At 37.3% G+C, this 15,636-nt stretch overlaps 1 protein-coding gene across 2 annotated transcripts in view; it reads right to left on the reverse strand.

Moving 5' to 3' along the window:
* The window catches only part of FGD6 (FYVE, RhoGEF and PH domain containing 6), a 75,490-nt gene that overhangs the window by 21,666 nt on the left and 38,188 nt on the right, over nucleotides 1-15,636 (reverse strand). For both annotated transcript variants that reach the window (XM_062585427.1, XM_062585435.1), the window contains exons 7-13: nucleotides 15,220-15,376; nucleotides 13,693-13,780; nucleotides 6,880-6,930; nucleotides 3,865-3,923; nucleotides 3,682-3,753; nucleotides 2,564-2,632; nucleotides 916-999 (exon numbers count right to left, since the gene is read on the reverse strand). In XM_062585427.1, coding sequence (XP_062441411.1) covers nucleotides 916-999; nucleotides 2,564-2,632; nucleotides 3,682-3,753; nucleotides 3,865-3,923; nucleotides 6,880-6,930; nucleotides 13,693-13,780; nucleotides 15,220-15,376 — 580 coding nt within the window. The remainder of the gene's footprint in view (nucleotides 1-915; nucleotides 1,000-2,563; nucleotides 2,633-3,681; nucleotides 3,754-3,864; nucleotides 3,924-6,879; nucleotides 6,931-13,692; nucleotides 13,781-15,219; nucleotides 15,377-15,636) is intronic.

The following is a 15,636-nucleotide window of genomic DNA, read 5'->3' on the forward strand; positions in this document are numbered from 1 at the left end:
TGAAGAAAGAAAACTTCAAATTCAAACTGAAATGGTACTTCTAAGTTGCTTCAGTTTTTATTGTAAAATTCCTTATTTTCTAATTGCATTGCTGCTACAGGACAAGACACTGCTGCTACAGGACAAGATTGCAGCCCACAGATGAGCCTCAGAATGGGCATCTTGCCCATACCACCAAGGGCTGGACCACCCTGAACTACTAAGTTTCAAATGTAACCAAGTTCGAAGGTTAAGAGTGGTTTGGAGCCACCACAAGACACTTGTTGACAGAAAAGAGGCCACAGTTCTGCCTGTGAAAGTTCCAGAATTGAACTTCAAATGAACTTGATGCTTTTCTGCAACAGGAACAGATAATTAACTCCTGAGGTGACAGTGCCCTGTTCCCACTGTCGTTAGAGACTATGTCAATATATGATCTGAATATTCCTTTTCGTGAGCCAGAGGGGTTTAGAGCTTAACTTTGGTGCTTTTCACAAAGGCTTAGAAATCAAACTGTTTTTCCTTTGCAATTAGCGATCTCTATAGACCACACAGATCTGATCCACCAAAAACTTATCAGGCAGAGATACCTAATCTTTTGGATGTGGGCAAGAAGGAGCAGTTACAAGGCAAGAGTGAGGCAGGCTGAACAAAGCACAGGCATAAGTAAGCAAGCAGACTATTTCAAAGTAGCTCAGTACTGGATGAGAAGGCAGGTATAGATGATCCTGTGACAATAAAGTTGATTAGGGAAACCTAGATAGCAGCCCCACAGACCATATTATGCAAACATTAAGTCTGTAGCACTGGTCTGTAACATTAGCAAATTTAATAACCCTTTCCAATAAAAAAACATAGATGCCTTTTGAAAATCTGAAGACCTGAGTTTAAATAAATTTGGAGAAAGTCTTATTTTAACAGACATTAGTGACTCACCTTCATTCCAGCCAATGAGAGCATGTTGTTGAGTTTATACATCCCTGACTGAACTGGAGTAGTATACAACAGGGCATCATTAAACTGTAATACAGAGGTAATACTTTTCAATGACTAAGGATTGTTTAAAGACAGATCATTTCACATGCATTTTACTGAAAATATTAAAATTTGTACGGCATTGAAATCAACTGTCCAGGAGGGTATCTTCTGCATCCTACTATTTTGCTTAGAACCCAAGAAACATTTTCATGTATGAATTTAGATAACAATAGGTCTCTATTGTAAATACAAATTTGGCACATGAGTAAACATTGCATGGATGTCAAAGACCAGGCTGTAAAACAGGACAAAAGAATGTTTCTCATGTACACAGCTATATTGTATAACAAACTACTTTAAAAGAACATTAGAACTAACCCTTCACATAAAGTAAAATATCCCCAAATCTAGGAAATGTTAGAATTAAGATTAGCAGTTTACAATTATTTGGACAAACTTATCCATATGAATTTTACTTGTTTAAATGTTCATCTATTGTTTATTTCCTTTTCTACCAGACTTGTCCTCAAACGATGCACTTACTGAACGGCAATTAAGGTGTTTTATCTTCTGTGCTGTTCAACATATGGATTCAAGCTTCATTTACTGAACATAAACATAGACCAGAGGACTGAACCATCCCATGGTATTTGCTACAGAATTCTTTACAAAATAATCAGATGTTTCACAGGCTTTATTAACTCTTCACAATATACAATGAAGGTCATTGCTTATTAAGTGCCTAAAGGTATAGACAAGTATGCCAAATCTTTGACATCTAAAAAAAACCCAAACAAACAAAAAATCCGAGCTAGGGAGTTTTAAATTAGAAACATCTACTTTGGGAAGTCCAGTTTGAAATAGTGCCAGATTTTTCAGAGTACTACCTCGGTTGATATCATTTGCAATTATAGTAGTGCTCTATATGCTACAAGCGAGTCTCCAGAGCATAAGATAAGCCCTTCAAAACTTAGCACGTGCACTTCATGACTGCCTAGGAAAATATTTATGTATATAGTAACCGAAAAACAAATTTCAGACAAGACTGTGAGCCTATAATGCCACAAACCACACACAGCAAGCCACATTACTGTCTAAACAGGAGAGAGAAGAGGTTCAAGTGGAAACAGAAACTTCAGAGAAATTCAAAAGTTTCAAAACAGTAGTAAAGACAGGAAGAGAATCCAGAACTTAACTTCCAGACCAGCGCTCCATCAGGACGCATGCTGACTTCGGGGGCTGGGGAGAAGAAGAGAATACAATAGCAGCAGCAGGGTTCTAGGTTTTAAGATCTAGTAGAACCACACAGGTTGGAGTAACTGTTTTAGTTTTCCAACTACCTCAGATAATATCTTCTCAGAAGTTCCTCAAACTTTAAATTGAATTGTTCAAAATAGTAAATTTTGTTGAGAAATTGTTTTCTATTAAAATGTTACTGCATATAAAACAAATGATCTCTCTAAATTAGACCGAGAAAGTGAATTTGCAACAGTCTTTTTTGTACCCTCATAGTCAGCTGAAGTTAACAGTTTTTTACGTGATGCAACTGTTTGAGTCACTAAAAATTACACCAATAGCAGACCCACAAACATACACAGCACCTTACCAGAAAAAACATACGTGGCTGCATGACCTTCCGAGACAGCTTCATCAACGTTCCCTCTTTCAGAAATACCTGGTGAATTAAAACAAACAATTCAAAACCCAGTTTTTGAGGACACAAGCCACAACAAATAAACTACTACTTTTCTTGAAATTGTTACACCTGCAATGTTACCAAGGTTTGAAGATTCAAGGTGTTTTTGTTTTTATGCAGACAGTAAGTAACAAACCTTCAAGCACAGAGGATTAGGAAGAAAAAAGAATCTGGTTCTGAAAGATACATGAAGTTAAATTTGTAATAAGAAAATTTTCCTGTATAGGCAGGAAACAACAAAAGTTATATTAGGGCCTGTACTTATTGCAGAGAGTACCACCTTCTTCTATTACTAAAGGGAACGTGTGCATGCATGTGTATAGATACACATACTTTTAGTATTCTGTACGATGATGATTGTTAACTGCCAAATAGTAGGGAATATCTGGAAGACAGCAATTTCATACTATTTAGATCTGAGAAATAACTAGGTAACAAAGCTGGGTTACACAGGTCTTAATTCTATCGTCACCCAAATGAGTAGTAAGATTCATGAGAAGTTTCAGCAAAATCAGTGCAGCTATTCACGAAATTGTGACTCACAAGAATTATATTTCCACATGTAGCCTTCATTAGTAAACTCACTTGTCTCCACCATGAATCAGGTTTCAACAAAATTAATCCCCTCCTTCCATAAAGCTATTGAATGTAACAAAGAGGCTGGGGGACACGGAGCTTAATGTGGAATGCTGCTCATCCTTATGTTTCATTAAAATGTAGAGGGACTGTGTGCTTGTATTCCAGTTTTCTATATTGCATTTGAAACCACGACAGATCAAATGTGAAGCTTGAGGGGGAAAAAAAATGCTTGTAAGATTTGGCAGGGAATCACATTCTAAAAAAATTTAAAGTTTTCATCAAATAAATATTTTCTTTGAAAAAATTACACATGGAGAAACAGTATTTATTTGACATCAGCACCAAATAATTAAGTGCTGGATCATTTTTCTCCTCAATATATGTCACCTCCAGTAATGTCTGAGCCGCACTTTGATTGAAATCTCCTGAATGCCATTTGGAGGACCTACCCTTCCCGGCTGCACAATCTCATGGTGTCCATTTAAACTGTACTGAATCTGCATGAGTTTCTGAAAGTTATCCTATTGGGAGAAAAAGCAAAGAGACAAGTAATAGCCCTTGCATTCATGATTTCATTTTCTTTAAAAAGAGGAGAGCTTTAAACAACGAGCTTCCAGAATCAAAATACTTACCCCCTGCTTCATGATATCATTGGCATGGTTTGCAACTTCTATGACAACAGCTAGAGCATCTGAAGTTTGAAGAAGTAATGTTTTAATTATACAGATCAGTTAGTACTGGTATTAAAGAACACACAGGTATAATATTCCCCTTCACATTCTGCCAAGATTCAAGGATGTGATCTAACATTCATTGCATTCAAAAAGCACTTCCCACAGATTCCACGGGCTTTGGATCATAGTTTAATAGCTGTGCTCTAGCAATTCATTCCTTCAGCCAATAGTCATGCTATCATTCATTTCTTAGAGCTAACTAAAACAATCACTAACAAAATTAAGTTTTAGCTTATCTCTCACAAATAATCTCTTTAACTTCAATGTTTCTAGGTACAGTAGAAATGTTAACAAGACTTCAACTGAGAGTATGCAGAGATTAATTAAGCTTTTTCCAATTTCTACAATTGTCACCAATGCTAGTTATGGACTTCAGAGACTAGAAAAATTATCCAAGTATTTATGTTTTTTTTTTCTGTCTTTACTTATTTTGTATTTCAGGATAACAGTATAAAGTTTAAGATTCTAGATTTCAAGCATTTTATGATAGTAGGAAAAAAACAAAACAAAACAAAAAAAAACACTCTGAAAGGGAAGAGTTACCAAAGACACTAATAGGGATTTTATTAAGTTCAGGTATTTAATAAGTAGCAATTCAATAGAAAAACATGCTTAGGTGTAACTGCAAGAAGGAGCTATATAAAAAGTTACTGAGGAGTGAGTCTGCATATTATACAGCACCCATCTGAGGATTTTATCCAAAAACCTGTAATTCATTTAAGTAGAAAAAAGGCTCACTTAATTGAAAGCTAGCACAATTACTCTGATAAAATGATGTCTCTACAGCATTTAGCAATTTTTGAAGAATTCAAGTGTAATCAAGCACTCCAAATAAAGGAACTACATTCGCTTAAAAGTAAGCAGAAAATCCCACCAAGCCAAAATGTATAGATTTATGAATTCTAAGGTTCAGAATGCCATGAGGTCATGCAAGAAACCAAACAGAGGCATGAACAGGGATCTACTAAGTAATTCTAAGGAGAACTTTTCATTCACTACTTTCATGAAATAAGGTAAAACAAGTACAGTAGTCACAGTTAAAAGGCAGAGAACCTATCAAACATATGAGCAAAACCTAAGTTCAGATATAGATGTCGTGCTGTCAACTGAACCTGCTGAAATTTATCTGGTGGTCTTCTGACTAGGATATGCTGGAGCTGCTTCAGTCAAAACACTCTCCAGCTTCCATCAGCTCAAAAAATATGAAATTAGTGAATTTAGCTAAATTTCCCTTAAGGCAGGAATGAGTGCCTGAATATTGCTGTACTTTTTCATTTATAAGTTCTTCTCTCTATGAAAAAAAAATTACTCATTGACTTCAAGAAAGATTGAAGAAAGTTGCAGGAAATTTGCTGGTTCTTGCAGAGAAAGTTCAAAGATCACAGGCTTACTTATAGAGCCAGGACTCTAATCCAAATCTAAACAACAATATAAATAATTCATAGAGTCAAAAGTTCATAAACAAACTGATTTTTGGAAAGGAAAAGCATTCCACTTCTCACACCACTTAGTTGGAATAATATGTTTAAATTAAGGTCCCCAGGAAGATGATTTTTTTTTAATTCTGATCATATAACCAAGCCTAGCCCTTTTTTCCCCATGCAATTAAATGACAAAGCAAAAAAAGTCAGAAGGAAGCTAAACTTAATTATTACATAAAAATCTTGGTGAGTAAAAATTAGATTTTCTTTTCTTGCTCAGTTTCAAAGATTGAATATGAGAGACGTCAAATGTATAAAATTATCATTCTTACTGTTACAATTAACTTTCTGCTTTTATCTTCAATACAGGAAGGGAGAGAAAACATACTGTGAATTATGAAAAGGCACCACTGCAAAAAAAAACAGAAGCTGGAGAGCTCAAGAGCATGTAAAGTAAAATATAGTTTTAAATTCCTTATTTTTCAAGTGCTAGATTATTTAATGGGCAGTATGACTATTAGTTTATTCACGGCCATAATCAGTGCAAGAGAAACTTTTCTACCTCCAAAAAAAAGTCAACACTGAAAACATTTTGTGCTTATACTTTCAATATAATATACTCAAAGAAATAAATATGCCTAAATATCTTAGGATGGAAATTTCTTATAGATTTGATAGTACTGTGTCAGCAGGCATAGGTACAAGAAAGCAAAGTTGGTTTAGCGCATTGAACTGCACTTAATGCCAGTGTTCAATCAGCTACATCTGTGCAGCCCTCCTGAAGATGAGGGGCTTCCACTGAACTAAATGAGACAGGTTTATGCAAACGAAATGGAAACACCAGCTGGGAGCATTTCTAGTGCGATGAGGCACACACAAAGAAGCAGCAGTACTGTGAGCACAGCAAACCAACCTAATCCGTAACTACCCTGAAACGCATAGTCCTGCCCAACTCCTCTTCCATCACCAGCCATGCCTTCTCATTTCCTCTTAACACCTTTCCCTCACACACAGGCAAAAGTGTTTGTGTAGCTTCGTGGCAAACCGAACTGGGGAACGCCTCGGGTTAAATACAGCCCAGAGCAGCTCCTCGCTCTTGCTCACGGCAGCCATGCGAACACGTGTCCTGCAGAGAGGGGGAGCAAAGGCCCCAGGTCTACAGGATCGGGGGAACAGCGAAAGGACCAGGCTGCCCATCACAGAGGTGGGTGGAAGACAGGACAGCCTCTTTCAGCAGCAGTATGCAGAATATCTGCCTAAGGGGAACTTCAGTCTTACCACTCGGGCCCAGCTCAAGGGTGCGCTGATACCACTTTAAGCTCCAAACATTTTTTGAAACACAAGTTTGGAATCTTTCAGTGTCGCTGCTTGAGAAGCTCAGAACTAAACAGAAAACATTCCTGCTTATTGGCTTAATATTTTGCAAGCATTTACAATTTAGAAGCATTTTTCATATTTAGGATGCATTTTTTAAATCTAAAGGGACATTTACCTTGAGTATCTCTATAGTCTGCGGACTCTTCTAAAAGATTCTTTAAATAATCTGTTTAAAGAAAAAAAAACATATTTTTGTAAAAGAGCTAAACAGCACCAAAGCAGTAAAAAGCATTTTTCCTGGAAATTTGCTTTTCAGACAGGCATATGCAGCAAAGGTCTACTATTTAATCTTTCAAATCTGTCAAAGCAATAACATAAGAAAAACTGGAGTTTTCACAATAAAAGTATGTAACGCTATCTTGCTGAGAAAAAATAAGGCTATAGAAGCAGTGACCTTTTCCAAAGGCAAATTGCGTGTATTATTTCAGAACAAAACAAGCTGGTGAAAGAGGACAAGTACATGCACACAATCTTTTACATTTAAGCTGATGCAAAAAACCTGAATAATACTACCCAGATTTGTCTTAGCACCTAATTCGTGTACAAAAGCTGAGAAAAAATTAGTCCAACCCTGAAGATCACTGTGATTAATATTTTTCAATTTAAAAAGTATTATAAATCCCCTTTCCTCCAAAATGATCAAACTGGAATTTTTGGTTTTCAATTATAAATCCAGCCCTCAACCACCAGATGGCACCATCTATTCATTAAAATTGTCCTTGCTAGTTTTAAAATCTATCTTACTTGACCAAAATTCACCCCAAAAAACTGACTATCAAGAAAACATTCTCCTGAAGATTCCTTTTCTTGGTTCACTATCTAGTTCACCAAAAAGTATAATGTCCTATCAAAGATATATACATACATATATAAATATCCATATGGATATATGGATATATCCATCCTGATTAACAAGTCAGCCAGGTATTCTCCACAGCCCACAGCTTTGAACAGGTTAAATTTCATGGAAACCCAATCAGAAACTTCCACAGAAATATATGCTAGAGTGATATCAACAAATATCAAATTGCAATTACCTTTTAAGTGAGTGAAAATATTCAAATTCTGACAGATCTACTGAAAATTAATCATATAGGGTCTGTGATCTGGCAAACATTCAGTATTAGCTTAGCAGTTGTACAAGTTTTGTGTAGGAGTAAAATAATTCACCTCCCATATGCCTGCCCTACCCAGATTCATCCTTTCACTGAAGGAGGATCTGGAGCCAATCGTTCCTGCCTTCCTAGGACATCTTGCTTCATGCGTGCCCCTCCGCGATCACTCAGTGTACTGTAATGCTTTCCTTATGCACAAAAGAATTATGAAATGTGTTATTGCAGTAAAAGTACTGTAAAGGGCCAGAAGTCTTGTCAGGTAATGAAAGTTTGGAGGAAAAAAGAACCACAAAAAGAAAGATATTTGGCACTCTTTTTTTTTTTTTTTTTTTTTTAATGTTTTGGCAAAGACGTAAGATAAGATCCAGCAGATAAAAGCATAAAGAGCAGGTTATGGTGAAGGGAACAGGACTTGGTGCGGTGCTGGAGGAGGCAGTGAGGAGCAATTGGGCTATCTGGGTCACAAGAATAGCCATGATTTTCTGCTGTATTTGCAGTTCTGTCTGATCATGATCAAGCACTGGCCAATGTGTAATCTTTTAGTAAAACTCTGATACGGCACCAAAGCCTTTCCAACTTAATAAATATTTAATCGCTCACATCTTTCAAAATTTTCTGCTGTAGTAGCTACCAGACATTTAAGTACAATACTTACATGGAAATACTCTCCATTACAAACTCTACTTTGAATCACCTTAGGTTACGCTGGTAAGAAATTCATTTAAGAGAAAAATCAACAGGAAGCATTTTACAAAGAATGGAGTTCACACTGTTTTTAACTTCAGCTGAAACCCCTCGCTTTGATTCAACCTGGAGGAACCTATTTCACAAAGACACTTTAAGACTATTAGACAAAAGCTGCCCTCTCTTACCCTGCCTACTGAGCTCTTGCAAGCAGCAACTATGCCTTACTACCCAGGCAAAGCATACTTGGGACTCCACCATAAAGCAAACAAGTTAAAACAGTTGCAACTTGATCTTCATCTTGGCCAGCACAGAGGACTGAATTGGGGACCTCCCAACATAAAAATGTCTTTCCAGCTTACACAGAAAAGCCAGAGCTTCTTAAGGCTACCAACTATAGACTCACTTCTCTACAGACTGGGAACAAGAAGTAAGGGGATATAACTAACTAATCTCCAAATGTACTGCTGGAACTCTACGAAACTGTCCCTGGTAAATGGAGACATCCAATTTACTATCCAAAGTAATTGCACTGAAAGCTTAAAATCAGAGACCCAATGCCGGATTGTTTCTTGGTGTATTCATGTTTTATGACATGTACCCCAAAAGAATAACACTTTACAATGTGTGTGTGTGTTTTTTTTTTCCTGGTAGGTATATTCTAGCATTCTAAATCATCACTGAATAAAGGAGGGAAAATTAGAGAGAGATTTTAATCTAACTGCATTCACTTAAAATTCTATAGTTAAAAAGGAAGGCAGTTCTTACCCTTCAAGTCTGAAGCATCCAAATAAACTTGCAACTGTAAAATCCCCAAAGGGATAAATATTTACATAATTTTGATCTTAATTATCTTTATGTACGTCTGGTAAGCGGACATCAGTTCATACCTAAAACAACTTTAGAGAAGCATCAGGACAGATTTTTTAGTCTCTTCTGTGAATACACATTGAAAATTCTGGAGGCACTAGCTTAAAAACCTACATGGACAAGAAGATTTCACAGACAAGGATAACACCACAATGCCATTTTAGTAAAATTATTCCCAGATAAACTTAGCACAAAAGTCAAATATCAGGGTGAAACAGTATCTGCTTTCTTTGCCAAATTTATTTGTCCTCTAAAATGCAGTTTAATTATTCAGACTTTTTTATTCAAAGACCACCAAGTAACTTCCTGATGAGCTACTGGGTTCTCAAAGGAAAAAAACCCACTGACCAGAGAAGAAATTCTGCTTAAACATTTTAAATGTAGAACAGAGACAGAAAACCTTATTTTTTTTCTCCTCTTTCTCTATTGCCTAATCTTAGGCTATCAAAAGGGGAGAAAAAAAAAAAAAAAACAAACCCACAACAAAATCTAAACATATACCAACAGCTTTCCACAAACACAGACTAAAATAAGAAAAATAACACAAAAACAATAAAGCTGTCATACTGTTAGCACTGAGTTTTCCTTCTGTTGATTTAAATCTAAATCAGATCAACAGTATGTCTAGGACAAATCTGAGAGCAAGCTACACTTGAGTCTGAAGGAACGGATGTGCTTTACTATAACACAGACACAAAGGACGATCCTTAAATACTGATCAGTACAACTGATGTAACACTACAACTGAAGGTGAGATGGAGCAGGAAACTAAGAGAGAAAGAGATTTTAAAAAATAAAGACAACATGGAAAAAACAGTCGCTGCATTGTAGCTAGCACAAGCGTCTACTACCTGGAGCAAGGCAAGGTTTGTGTGGAGCAAGCAACAGCAACTTCCCAACTCTATGAGAATCAAAGAAGTTTCTCACGTATCACAGTACAACAAACAGAAATAGGTCATTCCGGAATAACAAATACTAATCTTATCAGCTCATCTCCATAATCATAGAAAAACCATCAAAACTTCCTGGACAGCCAATACAGTTTGTGCAGTGCAATAATTGACTTCATGTAAGCAAGATGCGTGAAGCCAAACAATTGCTAAATACCAGCACTAACTCACTCAAAACCACTTCAAGAGGGATAAAAGCATCACATTACCAGAAGGAGACTTTTTTCCATAAAACAGTCAAATTCCTGTCTGACCTCTTGCTCCTTATCTTCAACACATACTTTAAATATACTTTCAAAAAGGCAGATGTAGGTATTAAAATTCATAGCTCTGCTGGATATCCAAAAACACAACAAAAAAATGAGCCCACAAGCACACAACCACAATGAAAACCCCAAAATGAAAAACAAAATTTTCTTATGTCCTGCTCCTACCTCACAGACAGCAGCCAGTGATTCTCTTCCTGCTTGCAGTGGGCCAGCAACTATCACTTCTTCTCTTGCTAAAAATTCCCTTCTGCTTCGTTAACTAGTTTGTCTCAAATTGTCTAATTTAATTAGGTTAAACTCAAAGCAATTGCGCTCAACACCTAAGTAATTAGCCTGCAGCCTGACAATTTGCCTTCTGACCTGAAAAAGAGCAGGGCTGCCCATCTCCCAACCTGCCCCCAGCCTCCCCTCACTACACCTAGGGTAAGGACAATGCAAGATGCCATCGCTCTCTGCAAACCTCATGGTGAGAAAAAGAGGTGAAAGGCTTATCACAGCACAACGGAGAGCCTGCTAATACCAGGCACTCTTAAGTCTTCTAGCCAAATGAGAGGTTTTCCGGGGAAAAGAATAACCTCTCCCTGATTTCCTTCTTTTAGAAAACAGAGGCCTCTAACGAGGCTCCCCAACAACCCATCTGACGTTCGCTGTGTAGGGATCGGAGGGCAGGGTGTGGAGAAGCAGGAGCTCACTCGACCGAATGGAGAACCTGTGCAGCTAAACAGAAACACCGCAGAGCTTTGCCTCCGCTTGGCTGATTTATGAGCCCACCTGTTCCTGCTCTCGCTCCCCCAGAAGTAACAACACTTCAAAGCACAGTAACAACCTTGTGATGTGGTGGTGCAGCAGCAGGTTTGGACAAGTACAAAGCTGTCCCACTGACACAGAACATCTAAATAGGAAGGATCCCCTGCTGACTCCAGCCTAGCAGCTTTGTTTCCGGGACGGCTTTCGCTCTTCTGCTCCGTCCCCCTCTCCCTCCCACTGCCAGCTTCCCATCATTGGACTGGGGCTGCTGCTGCATCACTGCAAGTCATGCCCATTCCTGTTTTGCTTTTTTCTTGCTGTCTCACCCACTCCAACGACCGATCCAAACATTTGGCATCTGATCTAAAGACTCTGCAACACAAGCACATATGAAGACTACGCGAAACTGCGCAGAAGTGCTGGAAGGTAGCAAAGCAGTCACGTCATCCACACAGATACAGAAGAGCAGGAATAGCAAGGAAAATATAAGACCGAAATAAATGGCAGGCTAGACTGAACACTCTGAAAATGAAGCAGACACAAACATTCCAGTATAATTAAATTCTTAGTCTGATCTCTTTTATTCCTCCCACGGAACAACAAAAACTTCTGCTTCCAAATCAGCACCCAGCACTGCAATATAAATCTCGTTGGTGACCATTTCTATTTGCACAGTGGCTTAAAGCTGGGCAGTCACAGTATGGTCTGCAGGACTGGAGTCTCCTACATTAACCCTTATCTCCACAAAATGAGGTGTTCACTTGTACGGTCACCTGCTCAAAACACAGTCCCAGCCATACTTGCAGGCAATGCCAACATGGAATTAGCCTTTAGCTTCACAGTTGTTTTAGTGCCACTCATCTCTGACATCTCTCACTTTTCTGTATAACTATATACATATATATACTTCTTTGTGTGTGTGTGTGTATATATATATATGTATATATATATATATATTTACATATATTTATGTGTGCGTGTGTGTGTGTGTGTGTACATGCACATGTGCATATATATCTATATATCAAGAAAGGTATTTACTCCCATCCTGTTCAACCCTTTTCATTGAAACCTCTGAAAATCTCCAAAGCTCCTTTGCCAACTTCGGAATGAATAACAGGCCTATACCATACCCTTTTAAAGCGAAACAAGCCCCAAATGTCTTTTTACGGGTTTTCTTTATCAATTAAGAGACACTAAGATTTTTTTCCTACAAAAAAGTGGCCCATTTAATAAGGGCTTTTCACCCTTTTTCCCCATCTGTGATTTTAATGAAATGATTAAAGTGAAAATATTCAACTTTAATAAGTAATTAACTTCTATGTACCACTTAAGTCTGCATCTGCCACAGCATCACTAATGTAAACACTTGCTGGGGAAATGCCAGCAAGCTGCTACAGAGCCAAAGAAAGGTCAGAGAGCATTTTATTTTGTAGTTACTGCATAAACAGATCCTATTTTTAAATCGTTCATCAAGAAGCAACGGCTTTCAAAAATAGTCTTAAGTATTTCCAGTTCCTTACAGGATCCATCCTCTTCTTACAACAAACGCATCTCAAAAACCTTCACAAAGGAGGCCTGTATCATTGCCCTCCTTTTATGGAGGGGAAAACACTGCATCATGGAAATGGCTTGCTCAAAGTCATCCAAATACACCAATGCTGGAGCAGGGAAGGGAACCCAGCTTTCCTAGGCCCAAGTCAGCTCTTCAGCCTAAGACAGGTTGTAACCCCTGCAACAAGCATTAAGCACTTACTGGTAATTTATGCTGGAAAAGAATGTTTTGCTTTTAAAAGAGAAGAGATTTGAGACAAAACACTTGGGTGGGGAGGAATGGGGAAGGGGTAGAGAAGATACTTTTAATAAAAGCTCAAAAGGTGTATGCGTATCTTTCATTTCTTTCTTCCAGTTCCAGCTTTTCATGCTGCTTTTTTACTTCTTAAACAAAACACAAAAACAAAATATGAAAGCGGAGTTTTCCAATCCTCTAACTAAATTACTGGCTTCTGTTACCACAAAAACAAAACAAAATAAAAATCAGCACAGGTCTCATGTTTGCAAAGCACAGCTGAACACACCAGCAGAGAGCACACCACTGTGCACACCCTCTGCATATCTTACTGCAATCAACATTAAAAAAGAAAGCCTTTAAATTCATGACATACTTTTTAAAAAGTTTCACATAAATGAAGTCAGATAAATATGCTTTATGGATGGGTATGACTACCTGAAAAGGAGTTTCCTGGACATGTGAAAATTGGCTTCTTAAACCTGTAGAAGAACTTGACTGTACCTGTCAAAAGCAGCCTGTATTGGGGAATCCTCTGAACAGGCTTGAGCAAATAGTGCTTGAGTGCCAGACTAGCACAGCGGGGACTCATCTGAAAAAAAACATACAAAAAAATAAGTAACAGGTCTGTGGTAGTCAAGGGTTTCAGCAAAAGAAAACATACCTTTAAACAGCTACCAATGACATCAAGTAAGCTTTATCCTAAAAAGACATAACTACCAGTAGTTATGCACTGCACCACAGAGCAAGCATTTCCCTATGTAGAAGACATGCAAAATTAAATTATGAGTTAAAAATAAATAAATAAAATTCAGTAAACTTACAAAATCTCTATAGATTCAAAATACTTTTTTAAATGAGGAGGAGAGGTGAATCTTCCTGGAAATAAACAAGACACCAGTGGCAAAGGCAAAATACTCCTTTGTAATTACTGAATGTTCATTACACAGAATGGCAGAGCAGACAATATTGTTCTCTGAAGAAGTTTTAAATCAATCCAAACTGCCAAAGGCAACACAGAAAAGATTCACGCTCCAAAATTTTTAACCAAGTTTGCATTCAATATAATGTGCATCAGAAACACCAAGTGTTTGAAAAAGCCTCTTTTCCTCTTCCTATTTTTCCTGACTCTGTACTTCAACCTCTTCCTTTGCTTACTGTAAATAGCCTTTCTAACCATTTGTAAACAAACAGAGTAGGCACTACCCAAGGGGAAGCCAGTGTGGTGTGATATGAGGTCAGTTCATTTTGTCAGCTATCATCTACTTCATTTTTCATGGTTAAATGACTGTGTCTTTGCTAGAAATAAAGTTATTAGTGTTGATTTGAGCAGTTTGTGTCATTTTCAATTCCTTTAATGACAATCTAATCTCCTCCAGGGGATGGGAAAGTCTCACAAATGACAAACATCTGTGTGGACCGTGTTTAGGAAGCTTGTACCTCTTCTCTCACTTGTGTTAAGGGAATTAAGTAAAAATTTGGCAATGTTCTTAATGACATAAATCAGCATTCATCTCATTGTTGCATATGCTGGCTTTGAAGACTTGTGGAAGTTTTCAGATCAGAAAACTACACTTCTATGTTTCCAATTGAAAAGAAACGAGAGTCATAAGAGTTAGCTACTGCCTTCTGATGTGGTGGTGAAGTTAATCTGGTCCAAATAAAATAGTTAATTGGTACATAGAATGATCAAAAGACAAAACTAAAAAAGCAGCTAGTGATTTTATCAATTTATCTTTGTCATATTTTGTGATAAATGTTGAATTTTCTGAAAATTGAGATTAAGACATCTCTCAGTGTTACCTCTCTCACAGTGTTATCTCTCACTAGTTATTTTAGAAAGTCTGAATTTACTTCATTCCACTTGTACCCTTCTAGGTTTCAAACCAAGACTTTACAGCAAAAATGAATAAATAAATTGGAGGATGGTCTCTAAAGCCTTCTGTTGGCCTTAAATGGCCTCTTAAAGCACTTATGCTCAGAAGTTCTGAAAACCCACAAGATAGTGTATCTTACAAAAGTCTACAGTACCTCGAAGTCTTTAACTACTGAAGCAAAACCTGCATTCTTCTTACACTGTTCATCTAACAGTGCAACATTTTTATCGAATTCTTTGATGTAAGTCGAATACATCTTTAAGTAGGGACCTTTTTTCACAAATATATCAGCAATTCTTTGATGTTCAAGCCTAGAAACAAGAATAGAGCAATTAAAAAGACCACAAAATACTGTATATGTTAGTCTTTGAGCAAAACATTAACATGTTCCAACTCTGAACATTTCTGAACAAAACCTCCCAGTCTAACAGACAAGCATTTAGCTTAGTAACTACTCCAAAAAATCTTACTAGGCACACAGCCACTCCTCCACACCCTAGTTTAGTTAGATCATAACAACTTTGAACACGGTCTACTTTATATTCAAAGTCATTTTAAGAGAACATTAATA

The sequence above is a fragment of the Rhea pennata genome, chromosome 1, assembly GCF_028389875.1.
Source record: "Rhea pennata isolate bPtePen1 chromosome 1, bPtePen1.pri, whole genome shotgun sequence".
Classification (NCBI taxonomy): domain Eukaryota; kingdom Metazoa; phylum Chordata; class Aves; order Rheiformes; family Rheidae; genus Rhea; species Rhea pennata.